At 44.5% G+C, this 24,345-nt stretch overlaps 1 protein-coding gene across 5 annotated transcripts in view; it reads left to right on the forward strand.

Moving 5' to 3' along the window:
- The first annotated feature begins 643 nt into the window (after positions 1-643).
- FGF5 (fibroblast growth factor 5) overlaps positions 644-24,345 on the forward strand; it is a 37,774-nt gene continuing 14,072 nt past the window's right edge. For 2 of the 5 annotated variants that reach the window (XM_045019393.1, XM_045019392.1), the window contains exons 1-2: positions 644-979; positions 16,862-16,965. In XM_045019393.1, coding sequence (XP_044875328.1) covers positions 667-979; positions 16,862-16,965 — 417 coding nt within the window. In that variant the 5' untranslated portion in view covers positions 644-666. Of the gene's footprint in view, positions 980-13,979; positions 14,130-16,861; positions 16,966-19,491; positions 19,541-24,345 lie in introns of those variants that run through there. The other 3 variants (XR_006579868.1, XM_045019394.1, XM_045019395.1) reach the window with 3 other exon arrangements.

A 24,345-nucleotide genomic window follows, 5' to 3' on the forward strand; every position in this document is an offset into this window, starting at 1 on the left:
GCAGAGCATCGCCTGCCGGAGCGGAAGCTTTCCCTTGGGTCCCTAATGCACAGCCCGCCCGAGCATCGGCAAAGCCTCACGGGACCCCCACGGGACCGCCGCGGGTCTCTAGGGATCATCTGGGGCCGGTGCTTCAAATCCGAGCCGGCATCTTTAAGGGGGAGGAGGGGTATGAATCCCCCTCTCCGCCCCCCAGCCCTATGGCAGCGACCCAATCCGCCGCCGCCTCTCCGGGGAGCCCATTTTGCCGTCCCCGTTATGAATTATTTGCAGCCTTTGCCCTTGGATAGGAATTAGCCCGCTGGTGCGTAAAGAGCCGCTGGCGCAGCCGGGCCTCTGGTGCGATCCGCACCTCCCCTGGGCCCATGGGTGCTGCTTCCCCTCCGCCCTTCGCCTCTTCCTCGCGGGGCCACGCGGGGCTCCCCCAGACCCGCCGCCGGGAAGCGGCGGATGGAGGAGAGAGCCTCCTTTCGGCTCCAGGCGTGCACCGACCAGTGAGATCACCCGGGTTATAAATATCTCGGTGCCAGCGCTGCGCTCCGGATCTCCCTCGCGCGCTGCGGCGAGGGGGGCGATGCCTCCCCAGCGCAGCTAGCCCGTGCCGCGGCGCAGACCGAGCAGGAGCCTGGCTCGCAAGATGCGCTGGGCACCCTCCCGGCTGGAAGAATGAGCTTGTCCTTCCGCTGCCTCCTCTCCCTCAGCCACCTGCTCCTCACCAGCGCCCTGGCGCAACTGCCCCCCGGAGCGCAAGGCGGGCAGGCGGCCCGTGCCAGCAGCACCAGCAACACCTCTTCCGCCTCATCACCTTCTTCCTCCTCCTCCTCGGGAGCCCCAGGAAACGGGCCGGAGAGAAGCAGCTTCCAGCGGAGCCCATCCGGGCGCAGGACGGGCAGCCTCTATTGCAGGGTGGGCATTGGCTTCCATCTGCAGATCCACCCGGATGGCAAAGTCAACGGCTCCCACGAAGCCAATCTCTTAAGTAAGTTCAGTTCTCTGCCCTGGGACGGGCCACGGGGGAACCGAAAGCACCCGGGGAGCGAGGAAACCCTTCCCGGCGCCTGGGTCTTGGATAGGATTCCCAATCCCCCCCCCGGGGTGCAGCAGCCTCGATCTAGAGAGTGGTTTGGGGTGGCTGGGGGCAGAGGCCGTGTTCTGCCTTTATGGCTTCCTAAAGATCAGCTAAACCCGAGCCCCGCAACCGGAGCGAGCAGCGGTAAACAACAAGCCAGATTGTCTCCTTCCCCGAGCTGGGGGGAGGGGGGGGTCTTTCCTGGCCTCCTCTGAGCCTTTCTTTCTTCTTTCTTCTTTCTTTTTTCTTTTTTCTTTTTTCTTTTTTGTTCTTTCTTTGTTTTTTGCACTCCGGGCTAGAGATTAAGCAAAACAACACAAATCTGCGTCAAATAAAGGGTAATTAGAAGAAGTTGTAAACATACAACTATTTGATGGGACAAATACCAGCAGCGACGGTAATTTAAACCAGGTTGAACGTTCTAACTAACAAATGATGCGAGGACGCTAGAGAGAGGCTAAGTGCAATTACCTTGTGATGTGTGCGCGCGCGCGCTTTCCTGCGAGGGAAAGTGTGTGTGTGTGTGTGCGTGCGCTTTCCTATGAGGGAAAGTGTGTGTGTGTGTGTGTGTGTGTGTAAGAGTTATAAGAAAAGTTCAGAGAAAGGCCAGGCAATAGAGAGAAGCAAAACCGTGTATTTGAACTACGGGGGCATCGCGTTCATAACGCTACGTGCATGCAAGGAGACTTGTGTGTCATGTTGCAAAGTTGGGCAGAGCGATAAGTATTATTTAAAAAAAAAAACAATAGAATGGATTTCACCCTAATTTCTCATCCTCAACGAGTACATTGCCCCAGGCGGATACGCTCATGGATCTATGCTGTGAGTAAAGGCACAGGATCTGGCCCTGCAACTAGCCTTGAACAAGTAAGCGTGGGGTTCGTTTCCCTGTTTCACGCTATACTTAACGTTTTTTTACCTTTGCCACCGCAGTGTGTCTCATTGCATTCATTTTTACTCGTTACTTATGGATTTGCTGCGCAGAGGCCGGATCCAATTCCCCCGGAAATCATGGAGATAAACCTTTGACTGTACGAAGTGATGGGTCGAGTCCCAGCCTCTGTGGGGAAGAATTTACTCATGTAGCCAACCAGGAAGGTTTATTCTACTGTTGCTAGCTGAACTGTATGTGTGTGTGTGTTTTATAAGTGCAAATTTTAATTCCATAGCTTCATCTAATCTATCTTCACACACACACTCCTATATTACATGGATATAAATTAGATTAAATATAGATTAGGTGGCTATAAATATACATAGATTACGTGTGTTGATATAAAATATTCTCAGGTCTGTGTTACGCAGGAGATCAGGCTAGATGATCACACTGGTCCCTTCTGCCCTCGGACTCTGGACTATAGATGACGTGGTTATAATTCAGACAGACTCTGTGGGACTAGGGGTGTGAATGTGGCTAGTTGCGGACCATGAAGGGTTAAGACGCCGTCGCTATGATCTCGATGCAGGCCGTGGGAATAGGGGATGGGGCTGTGCACCAGATGAGATTCGATGGCTCTTTGCACTGGTCACTAGCACGCAGTCTGCATGGCCTGGTCCTTCTCCCGGCGGGTTGCTCCCCCCGGGGCAGGGAGTCGCAGGGAGCTTGGGGCAGTAATTGCAGCTGCTCTGCGAGCGGCCGGGGCAGCGGGACACAAGGAGCCAGAGCCCAGGAAATGCAGCGGGAGGACAGGACTGGGGGAGCCCGCCCGGTGCCTCTGTGGATAATGCAGCGTTACCGGGCGGTAACCGGAGAGCTCGGCCATGGGTGACCGCGAGCCCCCGGGTTTCAGCGGCGGAAGGGTCGGGCCCGGCCCGGGGCCCAAGGGTGGAGCGAGCCTGCGATCGCCGGGTCGGGAGCCGCTGCCAGGTTGGGGCGGTGGAAGCTGACACGGCCCCGGACAGGTGCAGCCCCTGTAGGAAGCCAGGGACAGAGTCCGCTCAGTGCAGCTTTGTCTGGGCTCAAGGCTCTTCCACAGGGAGCGGCGCCTCTGGCTGCTGGGCTGGAGCAGGGGGACGCGTGCTGATGGGTGGCTGGGAGCCCCGTCCTCTCCCCACGAAAGCACCCACCCACCCAACTGTCTGGCTCAGCCTGTGACATCCCTCCGCCCGCCGGAGCCTCGCCCTATTGCCACTGGGCCCAGCCAGGTATCCCTGGTCTCTGCCCCCCCGACACACCGACAGAGGCTCCTGGTAGCCTGGAGAGACCCCAGAGTAGAGCTAAGCCAGGGCTCCCCGCGGTGAAAGGCTCTGGCAAGGCAAGTTTAAAAGGAGGAGGGAGCAGAGCCTGGGGAGACAGGGTGTATAATCGGAGTGAGCCCCGCAGAACAGCTGGAGAGTCACCCGGCCCCTTTACCAGCCTATTGAAACAAGGGGGCGTGCAGGAAGGTGTCAGCTGGCCCAGAATTTGACCCACAAAGAAGAAAACGGTCTAGGACGACCGGGTAGGATGTTCAAAATAGCTCAGTGTTAGCTTAACTGCTCCCACGGAAATCACGGGTGAAACTTCTCTTGATTTTAATGGGAGTAGAGTTAAGGCATGGTGGACCGCGTTTGAAAAGGCCACCCACGGGAGTTAATTGATTTCCTGATAATGCAGCGTTTTCACCTGTTGTCCATGTCTGAATAATACTCGACTAAGCCTTGTTTTAAAATCTGTCACGCAATGGGGCTCCCATCACTTTTCCTGAGACTTTCCTACAGTCTAATACGTTTCATGGTCTGCATTTCATTTATTTATTTGCTGTTACTCACTCTAAATCTTTCAGTTTCTTTATTTCATTTTATGTCTCTCTTCAACTGATTGCCTAGTTTGGATTCTTTCCCCTCAGCTGTAACAGTTTATCTTTTCCCAAGATGAATCTCTTTATGTCTCTTAGAATTATTATCTCCCCCGTCTTCACAGTTTCACCCAATTTCATCTGTTATTTTCATAAGCTCACTGTTTATTCTTTCATCCATATCATTAAAGAAGAAACTAGATAAGCTAGGATTTAGTAATACCTAGCACATGTAGATAGTGCTTTGAAAATGTAAAGGACTGTAGGGTATTCAAAATGTCCTTTTTAAAAAAAAATGTGACTAGGTAAAATATTACCTTACTCAACAGATCTGCTCTCCTCCAGTATTCAAAGTCATAATTAGTTATTACTCCACAAAAATAAGTGCGTACTACTTAGCCTTGGACAGCAGGAATTGTGTTTTACTTCTACAAGTGCATCACCAACAGAATTGTGCTCTAGGTTCCAGGCCGTTACATCTATGCAACCCCAGTGAAAGCAATAGTGTTACATACTTGTCACCAGAGGCAGAACTGGAAGACAACCTGGCTGCACAGGTATCACTGAGGGAAGAATTTTGCTGCCAGAGCCTCTATTGCAGATGATTGTGCACAAGAGGGAAAGAAACCAGTTTGATTTTTGGTTCCATCTGCAAGGCTGGTAGTAAGAGAAAACATCATTTTAATAGTAAACAGTACACATTTGATATTGAAATAACGAACCTGGAACCCTTCAATGTCATCTTTATAGTCACTTTTCAGAACAGAGCCCCATTTCAACTAATTAATCCTCCAAGCAGCCATGTGATGAAGCAAATATTATTAGCCTCATGTTAGATCTGAGAAAATTGAGGTAGAAAGTTTAATAGCTGAGCAACTCCAGTTGATGTCACTGGCAATTGTGAGTGCTCAGGACCCCGGAAAATGAAGCTACAAGCATGAGATTTTCAAAAGCACTGCACTGGCTTAGCTCGGCTCCCATTGAAGAAAATGGAAACAACACTTTTGAACATCACACCCCAGATGACTCACCCACACCTACATCACAAGCCAGTGGCAGTCACTATTAGACTTTAGGAGTTCCTGACATCTAGTTCCATGCTCGGACCTCTAGACCATACTGCCACTTAAAGTCTGAACAGATGCGTAACGTTTTGTCCTGTCTTTCCTAACTCCCTACTTATAACTTTGTCATTCTTTCCTTTTTTATGTTTTGTATTGTTTGAGTGAAGCAACAAGATACTTTTGTTTAAACCTAAAACTCAGGAGAAATGCAAATACTCATCTCCTCCTGGAGGAGCTCCTGTCTTGCTGTTACTGGCTTTGACTACTGTCCAGATCTTACTATTACTGCGCAATAGTCCTATTATTGGAAATCAAAATGGCAGAAAGAGCTGGTGGTGCTTTAAAAAGAACATTAAAAACATAGGGTGTGGTTCTGTATCACCTCTGGATGTGGAATGCTGGTTGATTCAAGTGGGAGTTCTGCTCGAAGAGCACTTACAGAATCTGGCCCATAGTAAATAATGTAGGCCCTGATCATGCAATCAGTTCTATTCAGGCACAGGGCTGCACCTGGGCATAGCTGATTGCCTCACATTCTATCCACATTCAGTGTAATTCTTCCTAAAAGAAAGGATAATTTTGCACTAATTATTAGCAGAACTGTACTAAAACTGTGATAACATCTCATATTCTGTCCTTAACTCATCACATTTTTTATAGTTATTGCACCTTACAGAGGGCTCCATTTGGCTATTTTTGAGGCTCATTCACAAAACCTAGAAGGTTGTATGCATGACCAGGAAAGCCAAACTTATACTAGATTCTGCCCCTTTAATCTTTTCCAGGCATTGGTGTGTGGATCTGCCGGTGGGTGAAGTTATTAGGTCTCTGTTTCAACTCATAGAGTTTCCAGCTAATGCACCTCTTGAGGAGACAGTGTTGGGGATTCCAGAGGACGTGGCTGGGGAAGTCAGGCATCTGAACCCATTGATTCTCAGAATCAGTGGGGAAAGAAGCACTCAGCCAGCAGAGGAGCTATCTGTCCACTGTTCCCTCCAACCTTCCTGTCCTCCTGGGAACATAGGTACTCCAGGAGTCATGCTGCTATTGGCTGTCCTGCCTACAGTTGCGCAAAATCACCAAGAGGGGTACAGGTGCAGAGTGGACATTGATGCTGCCAGGATCAGCATTAATTCCATGTGGATAGCCACATGGATAACCAGCGGCTCTTTAGCACCCTCCTAAACATGTTTCTCTTCCTCCCCATCTCTTGATTCACACACCCACCAGCCTGGTGGCCAAGTTGCTTCCCCAGGCTCTTGTGTGTGGCAGGGAGAATGTAAAAGTGTGAATCCTTCTCTTTCCTGTCATCACCCACTCTTCCTCTGCAATCCCCTCCTCCTGCACAGGTGGAAATGGGGAACCAGCGTCAGTGTTTGACCCACACATATATACATATACAACCCCTCTTTAGCCCCCAAGCATCTTACATTGATGCTTAGACAAATAGAATCTCTAATTTCCTTCACTGGAAATAATATACCGACTGCGAATAGTATTCTCTGGAGTTCAGCCTTGTTTGTTCTGTTGCTTCTTACTTAGACAGGATCAGCTTTAAAACGATTTGATTAAGACTTGGAACATGTTCTCTTGCCCTGTACCCACAGCTAAGGCTAAGATTTTGTCATGGTTATTTTTATTAAAAGTCACAGACAAGTCACAGGCAGTAAACAAACATTCACAGAAGCCGTGACCTGTCTGTGACTTTTGCTGCTGTGGCTCCATGGTTTCCCCCACCACGGTGGTGGCTGGGAGCTGTGGGGTTCCCCCTCTGCCTGTGGCAGCTGGAAGCTGGGGGGGAGGAGAGGCCCTCTGCCAATGGTGGCTGGGAGCTGCAAGGTGGCTGTATTTCCCAAAGAGAAAAGGGGATACCCCCAGCCGCTCACCCAACACATCCCCCTCCCCTGTGTGAGGCTGTCACCCATCGCTGGAACCCTGAGGCGGGCCCCCTCAGGAGTCTGTCACCTGTCCCTGGAACCTTGCAGGGGGCCCCCTGTTGCCTCTCACTGCTGTTGCCTGTCGCTGGAACCCTGCCAGGGCCCCGCTGGCTGCCAGCTCCAGTTCTGCAGCCCCTGGGGCTGAAGCAGAGAATGTCATGGAGGTCTCCGGAAGTCACGGATTCGTTGACTTCCATGACCTCTGTGACATAAACGTAGCCTTACCCATAACTGAAGCGTCATCACACAAGCTGCAATATCGGAGAGCATCTGAGAGACTCCTGGCCAAAGGGATATTTTGAGTGACTGAAGCTCATCATCAGAATTCTTCATCAGGGAAGTTCCAAGATCCAGTGTGTTTTCCTGAAGCCTCCTGGGGAGATGTGAGAAGAGGGTTGTGGATTTCAGAGGCATTACACAGACAAGGTTGTTCACACAAAAAGGAAAGGTCAGTAGACTTGCCAAATAACTGCGAAGGATCCATGAGCAGAGGAGGGCCCCTGTGCAGAGATCTCACTGTTCTCAGGTGGAATAGGGGCCGTAAGCTAGTTCCACAGCCACATTCCCACCTTCTCAGTGACCGGGGAAGGAGGGTTCAAAGTTCTACAAGTGGGGAAGGCCTGAGCCAAGGGAGTGAATCCCTCACAAGAAGAAGTCAAGAAAACTCAGTAGACATGGGCTGAGAGGAAAAACTGCATTAAAAACTGGCCAAGAGACAAGAAATAGGGATCAGTTCTGAACATGGCAAAAGGTTAATAGAAGGGGCCCCAAGGATGTTGTCTAATATATTCATTAGGGAACTGGAAGAGGGGTAGACCAGCAGAGTGGCAAGCTTTTCAGCTGACCCTAAATTATTTGAGTATATCAAGACTAGAGAAGATTCTGAGGAACGTCAGCAGGACTGTATGCATCTAGATTAATGGGTCATATGAAAGATGGTGTTGACAAAGGCAAGAAAATACACATGGCAAGTAATGGTTTGAGCATTTTTGGGTTCTGAATTCAATGAAACCACTCCAGAAAAAAAGACCTGGGTGTTATTGGGAGAAATAACCTCAGCTGAATGTGCAGCAGCATTGTAAAAAGGAAACAAAATGTACAAATGGATGAAGAATGGGATAGAAAATAATACTGAAAATATTATAATGACATTTTATAAATTGATGTTCTGCCCTCACTTGGAATATTGTGTTCAGTTCTGGTCACACCATATTAAAAAAGGAGTAGTGGAAACAGAAAGGGTTCAGAGAGAAACAACAAATGATCAGAGACTTTTTTATGGGGAGAGATTGAAAAGACTGATATCATTTAGTCTAGGGCAGAAATCAGAAGGACCTTAGTCTTGAAAGTTTTTCCCTATAGGTGGACCTTAGGGCTCCCCAAGGACACAGGGGTTCGCTCACATAGAGAAGTTTTTAGGATGAGGGCCTAAGAGGCAGCATTAAGAGGTACACAGAATAACCTATGATCAGGTGCTCTTAACTATCTCTTTGGAGAATTCAAGAACAAGGCAATATTCAATGAAACAGAAAGGTGACAAATTTACAGTAGGTGAACGGAATTTGTTTTAAAAACAGCAACTAATTAATGGGTTGAGTTCATTGCCACAACACATCACTGAGGCCAAAAGTTTCAAAAGTGACAAGTGATATTGACTGCCCAACTTGAGACACTTGAAAGAGGTCAGATTTTCAATAAATGCTGAACACCCAGGCCCCTCTGAGGTGTCTCAAGGTGAGCACCCAAAACTTGAGGTACATAATATCACTAGTGACTTCTGAAAATCACCTGCTAACTCATGAGATTTAGGAAGCAGGTAAATCCATAATTGTCCATTATTGGGTTGTTTCAACTTCATTGGAAGCACGTGGTATTGGCTAATGTCAGAGACAGAATATCAAACCACTGGTTTGATCTAACTCCTGGGTTCTTAGGCACTGGCTGGGCGGGACCGGGTGGCTTAAGGGGAAGTGCACCTTGTTAACCCACATTCCCTGCACAAACACAAGGGGAAGGGATTGTATTTACTTCACAAACCTCTCCATGTAAGCGAGGCCCAAGAAAAGATGCAGCAGAGGAGACTCCTGCAAAGAGGCTCCAACAGAGCTGTGTGGCCAGGAAGTGGTGGGGTAGCACTGGGGACCCACGCCTGGATCCTCAAAGGTATTTAGGCTCTTAACTTCCATTGATATCAATAGAAATTAGGAGCCTAAATATCATTGAGGATCTGAGCCCCAGAGCCAAATGGAGGAACATGGTCTCTGTGTCAATTGCGCCTGTGGATAATGAGGCTTGGGAGGCAGAACCATGGCTTGTTCTATGCACCTTGCATAGAGTTTATTTCCCCTCTTAACCTTTTTTTGCAGGTTTTTGTCATGGCAAGTGGTGATCTGGTCCTGTCTCCAGTGTGTTGCATTATGGCTACAAATCTGCACTGGTTGTCACCTATGAGATTGGCAACTGCTTCCATTCACTTGGCTACACGCTATCTCTGATCCACAGCACAGCTTCTACATAGAGTAAAAAAACAGACTGAAGGCAGCAGATGGCCTGTTATATTGGAAGTGTGCAAATAACTTCTCATGTTAGGTTATCTGTGCCTATTTGGGTCACACCAACCACAAAAGCTGAGAATATGCAGAGCTGGGAGGATGGAAGAACCCAAGTGAATCAACAATTCTGTGGTGTACTCTTCTAATGCAGAAGTTATGCTAAAGCTAGGAAAGCTGCAGGGTGACTGTAAGGTCAGAAGAGAAAATACAGGGCCCCCTTCTAGCCAGAAATATGCTTGTGTCTCTCCTATTCAAATCTGGGAAGGATGTTCTACTCCAGGGGTCAGCAACCTTTGGCACGCGGCTCACCAAGTAAGCCCCCTGGCGGGCCGGGCCAGTTTGTTCACCTGCTGCGTCCGCAGGTTCGTCCGATCGCGGCTCCCACTGGCCATGGTTTGCCGCTCCAGGCCAATGAGGGTTGCGGGAAGTGGCGCAGGCCGAGGGATGTGCTGGCCACCGCTTCCCGCAACCCCTATTGGTTTGGGACTGCGAACGGCGGCCAGTGGGAGCCGCGATTGGCCGAACCAGCAGATGCTGCAGGTAAACAAACCATCCCGGCCCACCAGGGTGCTTACCCTGGCGAGCCGCATGCCAAAGGTTGCTGACCTCTGTTCTAGTCAGAGAGAGCACTGGACTGGGATTCAAGAGACCTGGGTTCAGTTCTTGGCATAACTACAGACTTCCAGTGTGAACTTGGGCAAATCACTTCAGCTACCATCTGCCCCAGTTTCCCTTCTGAAAAATGGGCATAATATTTCTCCAACTCATAGTGGGGTTGTGAAGATAAAATCCATTAATGATCACGAGGTGCTCAGATGCTACGCTAATGAGGCTATAGAAGTACGTAGATAGATACATCATATATCTGAAGTTGGAATTGGGCCCTTGCTATGTAAGATATGTACATTTCTAGATCATACAGGTTGCAATTCTTAGGCTGGAAAAGGTTAAGGGTGGGACAGGTACCATCTGAACATGCTTCTGATACAGAACTACTCGGTCCTTAAATCCGAATATCCTTGCTGATGTGGGTTCAATCAAATCTCAAAGGCCCGATCTTGTATTTTTCTTGTATACCAGAACTCCCCTTGAAATAAAAAAGAGATGTGTATGCTCAGGGATTGCAGGACCAGATGGGAACATTTATGATATTCCAAAATAGCTTTATAAAAGTGGGTTTATTTTATTTATTTTTTCAAAGCATATTGTAACCCAAATATTTCCATGGGCAAAGTTCTCTCTTAATCAGAATGGCGTAGCACAGGGGTTCTCAAACTGGGGGTCGGGACCCCTCAGGGGGTCTTGAGGTTATTACACAAAGGATCATGAGCTGTCAACCTCCACCCCAAACCCCGCTTTGCCTCCAACATTTATAATGGTGTTAAATATATAAACAAGTGTTTTTAATTTATAAGAGGGAGCCACACTTAGAGGCTTGCTATGTGAAAGGGGTCACCAGTACAATAGTTTGAGAATCACTGGCATAGCAGCAAGCATAGCACGTTCCTCACATATATTATGTACAATACTATACACTATTATGCAGTATTGCACCATTATGTAGTTTCTATAATTTCTTTTGGCACAAATTATAGTGGATCAACAGTGCTGCCGATGGATTCATTCAGTGGCTCTTTGCACAATGAAATTATTGATTAGGCGTTTAGAGAATAATGATCTTATATAAAATGAAATGTCAAGCATACCTGTATTTTGGGGGTCAGATTCTGATTATTTGTGCCACTTTGAAACTGAAGTAACTTTATTGACTCAGTGGAGTCACTCCTGATTTTCACCAGTGTAAGTGAGATCAGAATAAGGCTCTCCGTGTATTGGATATTGGAATTAAGGATTGCAAGATTTCGCCCAACTGAAGTGACCTTTGAAGTTAGAAGTTGTACGGGGGACTCTGTCCTTTAAAGAGAAGCATCCTAATCATTTTAAGAATAATTGGCATAGTTGAATTAATATACAGTAAGGATCAAATTAATCCCTTAATTGATAAACAGAGCTCCCATTGTCATTAGGTGTTGAAATCATTGATGCAGGCCAAATATGGTCAAAATTTTGCATCATGTGGCATGAAAAACTCATAAGAATAATATCTTTTCCTGGTATTTTAAATATTTTTTGTTCTTAAAAATTTGGAATAAAAATGTCAACTGATATCAAGAATTAATCTCCCGGTTTTGCTCCGAGTTTTGGGAAGGGAAAAGGAAATCTGAAAAAACATTTTTTTTTTACCAGCTCAGTAAATGTCTTTATAGATTACTTTTTTTTAATGTGCGTGTATGAAAAACCTGTGTACAGCAAGCTGAAAAGTTACAGTCTCAAAAATTTTCAACAGCCAAAATAATATAGCCCCCGCAAATGAGGGTGTATGGATGTAGAACAGAAAAAATGAAACATTATTGATATAATGAAAATAAAGGGCCTGATTCTCCTCCAATTTACACCACTTTTACACAGTTGTATGTCCATTGACACCAATGATGCTACTCTTGATTTACACTAGTGTTAATAAGTGCAGAATTAGGTCCAAATTGTATATATACCCATTGGCTTTTATACATACATAGGTATTTTGGTTTACTAATATATAAACAGCTCAATTTACTTGCAGGGAAACCTGGGCTGTAGTTCCTTACTTCTGGAAAGTCCACCTGAAGAGAAGAATGGGGAGATCGCAGAAATGCATGGTGATTAAAACCTCCACTCTCCAGGGGACCCAGAGCTGGTTGTCCCAAGCAAATAGTGGATGGTGCTGGGCAGAGAGGGAACATGGATAGGATGCTCAGGAGAACTGATCCAATCCATTTCCAGGGCAGCTGGTGGGTTCTTATGGAGACATGGCTCCAGGGGTGAAAGTAACTTAAAGGATTTACTGGTACACCGGAGGCCTGAGCAGGAGGCGTGGCCTCAACTGGAAGAGGTGGGGCCTTTAAATGACCGGGCCCTTTAAATGAAGATTTAAAGGGCCCGGGGCTCCAGCTGTGGTAGTGGTGACTGGGAGTCCCAGGTCATTTAAATCACCCCCGGAGCTACCAGCTGCAGAGGCGGCCAGGAGCCCCAAGGCTCAGGGGCAATTTAAAGGGCCCGGGCTCTGGCCGTTGCTACCTCCCCGGGCCCTTTAAATCACCGCCAGAGCCCTCGGCTGCCGCTGCTATCCTGGGGCTCCGGCAGCAGGACTCCAGTGGCGATTTAAAGGCCCCAGGGCTCCCTGCAGAGGCTGAAGCCCCAGGCCCTTTAAATTAGCACCCGAGCAGGGCCAGCTCTACAGTTTTTGCCACCCCAAGCTGAAGCCACCGCAGACAGCTAAACATAGAAGCTGCCCCCGAATTGCCGCCACCACGGAAACACGCTTGCCACCCTAAGGGCACACGGACTGCCCCCGCCCTCCGCGGCGGCAATTCAGCGCGCTGCTTGGGGGCAAAAGAACAGGGACTGCTGCCCCTTGCAGATTGCTTCCCCAAGCACCAGCTTGGAACGCTGGTGCCTGGAGCCGGCCCTGCACCCAAGCCACCTCTGCTAGCCAGGGGCTCTGGCAGTGAGGTTCTGGTGGCAATTTAAAGGGCCCGGGGCTCCGGCCATTGCTGGGAGCCCCGGGCCCTTTAAATCGCTGGCCTAGGGAAGCCAGTCCTGCCGGTATGCCGTACTGGACCATACCGGCTTACTTTCACCTTTGCAGGGCTCTGAATTAAAACTGCCTTCCCCTGCCAGATTCCAGCACCTTGCTCTGGAGATAGCTTAATCTCCATCTCAAATGAACTGGCCAGACCTGGCACAGAAGGAATCAAATTGCAACCTCCCGACCCAGCAGAAGTGACTCAAGTCCATTGTAATTAAAATAACAAAAAGCACCAATGCACAAAACTTGTTGTATGCTTATAAGTATTTTAAAGCAATCCCTTTTTTTAATCTGGAGCTGAGCAAACAAAAAAAGAGCACCAACAAATAATAAAAAAGAAATCCTCGCTGAGGTCAGTATATCTACTTTTGACATTCTATAACAGTGATTTTCTCTTTGCAGAGCACTTAGTCAGCTCACAAAGCCACAAAGTCCTGGGAGGGCATCCTGACCTCTCTTTGTTTGGTCTGTGACATTGCATCCTCACAACACAATGTCATCACCTATTCAGGCAAAGCAATGAAGCAAACATTGCAATGCCATGTCAAGTGCATACTTCATGGTTACTTTGTGGCTCTCTGGGATGCCATTCCAAATAATATCTCCTATAGTTCTCCACTCTCCAGATGCTTGAAGGGACAATGAATGACCCCATCCATTACTCAGTATGCATCACACTGTTTCAGTGTGTCAAGCAGCACTAGTAGCCCTCTGTGGTAAGTACTCTGCTAATTCTGGCTAAGGTCAGTCTTGCAACTTTAAGATGGGCTCCAGGGGTCCAATCCAACCCCCATTTAAATCTGCCATTGACTTCAGTGAGAGTTGGCAAGGGCTCTCCATGGGCTAGACACAATGCCTTGAACAACCACATGGTGCTCTAGACTAGAGCTATAGGGGAGGATTGATTTTTTTATGTCTTTAAAACCATTTCTCCATCTAATGTTTTGCAAAGGTGCGTCTAAATTATTCCATCTCAGTGAAAAGAGGATGCAGGGGAGGATTGTTTCAGGTTCGGGGTGTATACTTTACAGATGAGTCACGATCAAAACACCAGATCTGAACATCCCCCAAGTTTGCGGTATTCAATATTTGGATCTAAATTGTGAGTCCTGAGCACATAATTGATGTATTTATAGAGTGAGAGCTAGAGGTGTCATAATATTGTTGTTATTGTTCTCACCTCAGAAAACAGAATTTACAATTGAACTGTTAAAGCTTTGATTACTTTGTATACATCAGGTAATAACTCACTCAGGGCCCAACCCTGCCCTTTAATGAAATTGTAGGGCTCTCTGCCCTGTACAGGAAGATCCCTGTCTGGGGTGGAAATCTCAAAGCCTATTCCCTATCCTAGTTCATTAAAAATGTGAGGACTGTGGGAAGAGTGCAGGAAGAAGGCACTAGATCAGTCACAGATCTGGAGTTATTAATTTTCTTTGTATGACATCCTATGCTGATTTCTGGGGGTGGGAGGGGAATGGGCAACAATCCCATAATTCCTTAGCAGGGGTTTGGGTGACACGCACACAGAGTGGCATCAACATTGGGAGCTGCACTCTGGGATGTCCTACCACAGCTAGGAAGAAAAAGAACAAGTTCACAGTCAGGGGAGTCTTGTCCCAAGTGAAAAAGCAGTGTGCCAGCCTGGTTATAGGACGCCAGACGTGCCAATCTAGGACAAACACTGTTATAGCTGCCATGGTTATTAAGCCAGTTATGTCAATACCTGGTTACAAACTCAAGGTATGTCTATACTACAATCAGGTGGTGTGATTACAGCTCATGTATAGATACCCGAGCTTGCTTTGATATAGCTGGATCAAAGCTAGCTTGAGTAACAATCACAGGGAAGCTGTGGCAATGCAGATGTTGGCTGCTCAAATGTGTACTCAGGGTCCTCAGTGGGTGGGTCCCACCACAGCTTTGCTGCTACTGTTACTTGTGCTAGCGTCACTCTAGCTAGCTTGGGGACGTTTCCATGTGCTGCAATCACCTCTCTTGATTGCAGTGTAGATATACTCTGCCTCAGTTAAAAGTTCTAGTGGGTCACAGCCTAAGGGCTGAGCCTTCCACCCCAGGAAGTAGTTCTAATAGTTTGTAAGCCTATTGGGAGTCCGAGGGGCAGTGCCCGCAATTCCAGTTGAAGTTGTTAGATCAGCGATGTCCTGAAGCTTTGCAAAGAAGTAGATCCATTTCTTGGTACAAACAAATCTGAATAGGCCTGAAACTTTACACTTGTCTGCCCGTCCAAAATTTCCCTGGAGACAGCCAATTTTATGAATAGGATGAACAGGACACCAATCTGTACATCTCGTTGGCTTCAATGGGATATGAGCACATGCTTAATGGCTCTGCTGAATTAGTGATGGGATTCTCTACGTGCTCAGGTGCTTTGCTGAATTGGGGCCCAAGTCCTCAAGCATGAGATTTCAGTAGATAAAGAATCAAGCCCAGCGAATCTCTCAGCATTCAAAGGCCCAAATGTGGCCATAAATATTGATCCCTTACTCAAAGAAGGAATTTAGATACCCTGGTAACAAACAGAGTCGTTCCCTGGAAGTCAGTAGGGAAAAGGAAAAATAACTTTTATTCCCTTACGGCCAGATTCTGCTATTCCTAGTCAAACTAAATAGTGTATTATTCCACAGAAAGTCCCATTGAAATCAGTGGGAATGCTTGCTGAGTAGGATTCTACACAATGTGAGCAAGTGTATTAAAATCTGACCCATGGGAAGCTTAAGAAGACATGGAATTTATTCCTTTAGCATAAATTATATTTGCTGTAACTTTATTTCCATAATGCACTATACCAGTGAGTAAGGAGGCCTGGTTTCATTTTGGATAAAATGGGGCAAAATTTAAAATGATTTATTTTCACTTCTTTTCCCCTTTGCCAAAATTAATCTGCCCTAGTTTTGCATATGTTAAAATTAGAGACATACCCAAAAAGCGTGTCTTGAATGGACACAGTAATACACGCTAATGTTGTCCAGCTAGATAAACCCTGCCAAAGGGAAAAAAAAAAGATTTTGAACTTGTGAATGCTTCTCCAGATCTGAAGTAGCTAAATTTCATCTGAATCAAAACGTGTCATCCAAAATTCAGATCAGCTCTACTCCTGTATTTCTGGTGCAAATCCTTTATAACAACAAAAGTGAGAGACCAAATTTGTGTGAACTAGAGGGAAATTTGGGTCTGAAATAAGGGATATCACTGAAAAACAGGGACAGTTGAGATGTATTTGGGCCAAGAGGTCTCCTAACAGTATAAAAATAATTGCTGCAATGGCAGTGGCACAGTGTCAAGGAGCCATATGGTTGAAATTATTGACTTTTGCTGATTTGTGTTATAGCCTACTTTGAATAGAACATAGAGGGGGTTTGTTTTGTTTTTTGGGTGTGTTCATAGGAAAAGAGGTCTGTTAAGTTTTATAGAGAAATAGGTTATTGTATGGGCATTTAGCCCTGATCCTACAAAGACTTATACATGTACTTAAGAACACGTACATGAATAGTTCCAGTCACATCAGTGGACTACTCAGATGTTAAAGGTTATGTACATTTGTAAGTTTTCGTGGGATCGGGGCCCAACAAAAGACATCCTCTGCATTTCTGAAGATCACGTGTCAGTCATCTGAAAGATGACTTAAGGTTTTAAGACAAATATAAATAAATGCACATTTCCAATAAGCAAAGCAGTAACCATCAAACGGGAAATTATTGCGAAAACCAAGGAAGAGGCGAATCGGGGTTTTTCAAAAGGAAACTACAACTTCTTTTTGTCACAGTGATCTGAAAAGTATTGTGATTTACGTTGGGATTTCTGTCATCCTAGGTATTTTGGAAATATTTGCTGTGTCTCAGGGGATTGTAGGAATACGAGGAGTTTTCAGCAACCAATTTTTAGCGATGTCAAAAAAAGGAAAACTCCATGCAAGTGTAAGTAAAAATTGAATTACCAGTATATATTGTTTGTTAAAGGCATTGTGGCAACTTCACATGTACACTGTAGCAAAAGCAGTTTTCCTGGGGCTCAATCCGGTAAGGTGCTAAGCACCTACATACTGTGCTGAGTTTCCTCAGCCTCCATGACTTCAATGAGGAGTGCCTCTCAGGATAGAGCCATAGGTAGATAAAAAGACGGACAGACAATTAGATGACAGGTAAATATAAAAACTTGAAGCTCCAGATAATATTTATTACATTTTTACCAAAGAAAGATTTTTTGTTTGCAATCAGATTTCTGTCTTCAGAACAGTAAGGCTCTTTGTTCAATAATGTCTTCTCATTAGAGAAAGGAGATAGATTTTCACAGAAAGTTTTATCCATGTGTTTCCTTAAGCAAAAGATGAGAAGACACAGAACTGGGGTCTGATCCGGTGTTTATTGAAACAGATGGAAATTAAGATGCAGACTTGGCACTTGGGTTCAGTTTGCTCCGATGGCATATGATGGAATGGAGACATCCCAGTTGTAATAACATGTAATACCACTCAGCGAGAGAAAGAAAAGGAAAAAAGAGAAAATTCCAAGTCCCCCGTTCAAGCAGGTATCCCTATTCAGAAAAGCTAAGTCACTGAGGGGCCTGTATTTTAACCTAGCGTATGTGCTTGACCTTAAGCGCACTCTTTAACTTATCCACATGCTTAGATGCTTTCTTTAACTGGGGCCAGCATGCACTAATTCCCCGACCATTAGCCCCTGATTTGGGGGCTGGCGATTGGTGCAGAATATAGCACACAAGTGCGCATAGCCCTTCCTTCCACCACCTTCCCAAATTCCTCATACAGCCATGCAAGTATATTTGCCATTATATTCATGCCCCACTGAATATAATGGCAAAACTCCTCCTGATTTCCATGGGAGCAGGAGTAGGTCTGTGCTGATTGCCCTTTTACAATGTGCCATGTGACCTTAATTTCCATCGACTTCAGGTGAAAACCATGCGAGTTGAGGGCATTCGGCACTTTACAGGATCATGCCCCAGTAATGTAAGCTGTGAGATTTCAACCAAAGACAGGCTCCCCAAGTGGGAACATGATTTATTTTTTAAATCAGAGTAACATTTGACTATTTAATTTCATTTTAAGAAATATTTTCCTCTTTTGTTTTTCGACATATTGGTTATAGTGCGGGTTCCAGTATGCTTTTCCAGATACCTATAGCTTTTTTTAAAATCAAAGATATTCTGTCCTTTTTGCTTTTGCTATTATTGGGGACAAGAAAATGTTTGTTAATGTATAGAGAAATCATAACATTTACTATGCTGATGTAAAAATAACTCTTCTTAAAATGTATATATCCTAATGGGTAAGTCCTGAAAAAAGAAAATTTCTTTAACATAGAGGTGTCATACAAACAACCCGGGATCTGGATTCAGCCTAGATGATGAATTTATGTGACCCACATAGTGCATCCAGAATCTAAGCTTTTATTTTAACAAAAAGCAAATTTCTAGCTCTCAAGGTTGTGAAGAAAATCTCCCAAATAAGAAACAAGTGTTACAGAACCTGTCTGCCTGAATCTGCAGACAGCCTGAAACTTTTAGAGGTCTGAACCCCCCACAGCCTCCCATTAATGTCCCTGGTTTGTTAACTCTGAAACCTAATGCCAGTCTAAGCATTTAATTGTTTATTTGGGGTTGGGAGCATAACCAACAAATGAAGAGTGGGGAAATGGGAGTTAGTGCAGGGAGGGAAATACAGAGGAAGAAAGTCAGGGAAGAGGAAGAGAAGCATACAGAAGAAAATAGGGAAGAAAGAGACACCTAGAGCAGATTTTCTCTTTGAGTGATACTGACTGCAAGGATAAGGTATCGAACAAATAATAAAGAACAATAATGACTACAAGTGTAGTTTTTTACCTAAAAGACACATTGCACGTACAAATCTCCCATCACAATCAGTGGGAAATTCATAGTGTATTGAAAGGAGTCTTCAAATTTTACCCCATTCAATTGACCATTATTTAAAAAAATGGAATTCACAGATTCCAAGGCCAGAAGGGATCATTGTGATCATCTAATCTGACCTGTATAACCCAGGCCAGAGAACTTGCTCCAAATAATTCTTAGAAAAATATCCCATCCCGATTTAAAAATAGTCAGAGATGGAGAATCCACAACAACCCTTTGTAAATTGTTCCAATGGTTATTTACTCTCACTGTTAAAAATTTACGCCTTATTTTCAGTCTGAATTTGTCTAGCATCAGCTTCCAGCCATTGGATCATGTTATACCTTTCTCTGCTAAATTGAAGAGCCCATTATTAAATATCTGTTCCCCATGTAGGTACTTACAGACTACAATCAAATCACCCCATAACCTTCTCTTTGTTAAACTAAATAGATTGAGCTCCTTGAGTCTATCACTGTAAGACAGGTTTTTGAATCCTTTCATCCTCATGGCTCTTCTCAGAACCCTCCCTCTCCAATTTTTCGACATCCTTCTTGAATTGTGAACACCAGCACTGGACACAGGATTCCAGCAGCAGTTGCACCAATGCCAAGTACGGAGGTAAAATAACTTCTCAGCTCCTTATCGTGCTCCCCCTGTTAATGCATTTGAGGATTGCATAATCTTTTTGGCTGCAGCATTGCAGTGGGAGCTCATGTTCAGCTGATTATCCACCATGACACCCAAATCTTTTTCAGAGTTACAGCTTCCCCAAGATAGAGTCCCCCATCATGTAAGTGTGGCCTAGATGTATACATCTACATTTAGCCATATTCAAATGTATATTATATGCTTGTGCCCAGTTCACCAAGCAATCCAGATCACTCTGCACTGGTGACCTGTCCTCTTCATTATTTACCACTCCCCATATTTTTGTGTCATCTGCAAACTTTATCAGGGATGAGTTTATGTTTTCTCTCAGGTCACCGATAAAAATGTTAAATAGCACAGGACTAAGAACCAATCCCCCGTGCGGGACCCCACTAGAAACACACCCACTCAATTGATTCCCCATTTATGATTACATTTTGAGACTGATCAGTTAGCCAGTTTTTAATCCATTGAATGTGGGCCATGTTAAGTTTATAGCATTCTGGTTTTTTAATCAAAATGTCGTGTCGGACCAAGTCAAAGGCCTTATAGAAATCTGTGTGCATGACATCAACACTAGTACCTTTATCCACCAAACTTGTAATCTCATCAGATTTGACCCGCTTCCCGAAATGAGTCTGACACATCTGCCGTAAGGAGACCAAATCCCCTGGTTTCTAGCAAGGTAACAAGGTGTGGCTCACAGTAGCAGAGCTTCTTCGTTCAAGCCTGATGGGGATATCAAGTGAAACATCGGTTTTGTGTCTGACTCTTCGTCAGTGTGTTCTCTGAACTGAATGAAAAGGCAGTAAGATTAATAACTGAATGCTGGGGGCTGATTCATCACTGGGCTTCTGCGGACAATAGCAACAGGGTGCAGCTGTGCCTAGCGCTTGCCGCTGCATTTTACAAAGGTCTGCAGTATATCATAGGTATTTATATGGTTCTCATCACAGTGGTGTTTGAGCACCTCACCATCGTTAGTGTATTTATTCTCCCACTACTCCTGTGAGGTCGAGAAGTGTGATTATCCCCATTTTATAGATAGGGAGCGGAGGCACAAGGAGGCTAAATGACTCGTTCAAGGCTGCACAGGAAGTCTGTGGCAGAGGAGTGACTTAGACCCAGGTCTCCGAAGTCCTTCGTTAGTGCCATAATCCCTGGAGCATCCTTCTCCTCTGTTCCGCCACCATTACTCCCACTGAGAAGTCCTTTACTGCACGGGGAGATGTATTGATTTTGGCAAGACTATAGATCCAGGTATTACTTAACATGAATAAGAGTGACCAAAGTGTGTCAGGCCAGCCAGGTCTGCCCAGAGCCAGAATACCCAGGAGTTCTGCTAATCCAGGGTTCAGAATTTAAAGCTGGTCCTCCCCTAGTAGATGGCAATGGTATCACCGCTTGGCCTCCCAAGGTGGGGCAAACCCTTGGTTGAGCACAGTTGTCTGCAGGGAAATATCAATTGCAAGCATGCCACACTCCATCATGAGGCAGTAATCAAGCCCTGTTTTTTTTGTTTTTTTGTTTTTTTGTTATTTATAAGATAGGCTGCCTAGCAACTACCAGGCATAAACATGATTATTCTCTCCTTTTATTTAATCATCATGCAACAGGAAAATTCAGCATGCCCTAGGAAAATTATGCTAAATAGAACTATTCCTCTCTGTAAGGGGGATGGCCTTTTGCTTTAAGTAAAACACAGGTGCTTTGTAAAAAAGAAGAGTCTTCAGAAAAGAAAGATAAAGGCACCTACAATTACCATAACAGGTTTTCCTTAACTGCAGCTTCAATGTTAAGAGGATGTGGAAAATAACACTTTTATATAAATCTCAGGACAGTCAAGTAAGCACTGGCTAGATTATGCTTAAGAATCTGTTCTTTTTAGTGGCATCCAATACCTTCATTATTCCGTTTTAAGTTTTGATTTATGTCCTGGCATTAGCAGAAATTAAATTAAACCCTTGCCAGCATATGGTTAATTGTCACTGAAAAAACCCCCACAGTGTTATAAGTGGACACCAATTAGACAGGTCAGACTGAAAGGTTAGGACATATGATTCCTCAGTCAGATGAAAGCAACAAATTTGTAGAAACTTGACCCAAATGTCTAAAGATTGCTGGGCTAAATAATGCAGATAATGCAAAAACAGCATCTGTTGTTCTTTCCTGTCTTGGCAGGATAAAGTTATTTCATGGCCTAATGAGTTTTAAACAGTACAAAGCGAATCCTGCGCCTGTCACTCACTGCACCTCTTTGATATAAAAGTCATTCTGATGACTTTGAGCGAACTGTAGATAAAAGTAATTCCTACAATTATTTGGGATCCTTCTAAACCAATTCTCTGGGACCTGTTTTCTCTTATCTGAGCTTAGTGCTTTAAATTAGCCCTCTTTCTTTAGATGGCAACTTAATTAAATTATAAAGTGGTTCATTTTTAAGGAAACTGGATTCAGAAATAATATTAAAACTAGCAATTATCAGTTCCATGCACAGATGGGTTCTTTCTAATTTCTAAGTCCTCAGTTAGATGTTTAAACATTATTATCATTAAATGGCTGAGCTCTGGTTTGGTCTTGATTTCAAGAGAAGGTTTGGTATTAGCATAAATGCAGAAATATTTTCCTACAGGGTTTAAGGTAATTTTCCTTTGTTAAGAATTGTTCTAAATTAATAATTATGGGCTGAGTGCTTCAGTCCTCACTCAGGCAAATCTCCTATTGAATTTCATTTTAAAATGTAATTGACTTTAGGATTTGTCTCTATAGTTCTATTTGTATTTCCTATGGAACAGTTTCCGAACACGTGCCAACATTCAGTGACCAAATGATATGTAGAGTTGAATAGAGTTGGTTGTGGTTTTTTAGATGGCAGGTGTTTTAGTTAAATATTGCTTTTCAAAATTGAAAACTTCGGGTTTTGAAAATGCAAAATGTTTTATTTTTTAAATTTCAGCATTTGAAAAAGAGAATTGGGGTGGGACAAAATCATGAAAAATAATTATAATAAAAAAAAGAAAAACCAGTGAATAGCGAACCCTGCAAAATGAAAAACAATGTCAACATTTTTCAGAAAATTGGGTTTTCCTTTTTCTGACCTGATTTAAAGTTGTAAGAAAATCTACTTGGATAAAGCCCCTCCCCAGCAACATTTTTGTTATTCTTTGCTGATGAGATCCTCATTGTATTCCCGTACATTTATTTATGGAAACTACTTAGAATCTAAAGTTCAGCTTGTGAAACCTGACATAGTAGGTAGTGATCTAAAAGTCATTTCCATTCAAAAACCTTTCTGAAATGCATTGGTGGTCACAGACCTGTTCTTAGGAGGCAAGCATTACTATATATTAAAAAGAAAAAGCCACCACAATTGGCAATAGTTGGCACCCTTGTTAGCAGCTCAGAAGAGAAGATTAAACGGAGAGAGACTGAACTCCAGCCGGTGCTTGAGACACATAAGAGAAAAAGGATGGTCTTATGTTTAAGGTACTGGATTGGGATGCTGGAGGCTTGGATTCAGTTCCTGTCTCCTGTGTTTGGGCAAGTCACTTACATTCTTTGTGCCTTGGTTTCTTCATCTGTAAAATGGGAATAATAACAACTCCCTAGCTCAGAATGGTATTGTGAGCATACATTTAATAATATTTGGAAGGTGCTTAGATATCATGGCCCAGGACCTCAGCTGATGTAAATGGTCATAGCTCCATTGAGGATCTGCTCTTGTGATGCGGGCCATATAAATACCTAGATAGATGGCAGTTTGGGCTAAGCTTGTGCTTGTGATGTGGACAGTATGTCAGCAGCAAAGCTGTTGACGGAGCAACTTCCAGGAGCCCCCAAAAAATTAAGAAGCCTGACATATTCCTCCGGCCTCCCTGGTATTTCAGCTCCCTGCTTTGCTGAACTGCAGTCCCATCAATGGCTTTTCAGTGTCACAAATGCTTTCGTATTCAGATTTCAAAAATCAGTTCAAGTATATGGACTCCACTTTGAATCTCTCTATTGACATGTGATGTTACATTGGAAATCACTGGGCAGCTGGCAAACAATTCAAATGCTGTATCTGGCCCCCGATGTTTTTATCAGAGGAAAGATAATCAGACTGGAAATATTTTAGTATATGTTTGTTTGTATGTTCTCCTGCCATATTGGACATGGAGAGTGGGACTTTTAAAAGCACTCAGCATCACTCTGCCCCTATTGAAATCAAAGGGACATTTCCCAAAGGGGGAGAGAGTGCTAGGGAAAATAGGGGAGAGAAAGGAGGGGAAATTGAAACAAAACAAAACAAAATTGAAAAATCAAACAAATCATTCATTTTGAATGAAAAAGTGAAAAAAATTGTTTTGACACTACTTGATTGGAATGGAAACGTTTTTTAGCTGTGCCATCAACAATCAGGTTCGGGGAAAAATGTCACATGACATTTGTGTGAGACATTTCACAGAAAAGAATTCCCATTTTTCCGTTAGCCCTAGTCATCCCCTCTCAGGAGACATGCAAATACAGTGGTGATGGGTGCCATTATAGGAACCAGACAGACAGATTAGATGGGCATGCATGGGGATAGATAGAACCTTTTATGCCATAGCTGTTTCCAAAGTTTTTAAATCAAAGTTAGGTGCCCTTAGTGAAGTGACTATCTATTATTGCTCAATGTGAAAGCTAGTATATACTCAGCAACAATGGTTTACCCCAAACCTTGAACAATGCTAGTTCTTTTTTTTTTGAGAAAGAGAATGTTGGCAAGGGCACCGGGGTTATTCTTCACTCTT

This window comes from Mauremys mutica, chromosome 5 (assembly GCF_020497125.1).
Source record: "Mauremys mutica isolate MM-2020 ecotype Southern chromosome 5, ASM2049712v1, whole genome shotgun sequence".
NCBI lineage: Eukaryota > Metazoa > Chordata > Testudines > Geoemydidae > Mauremys > Mauremys mutica.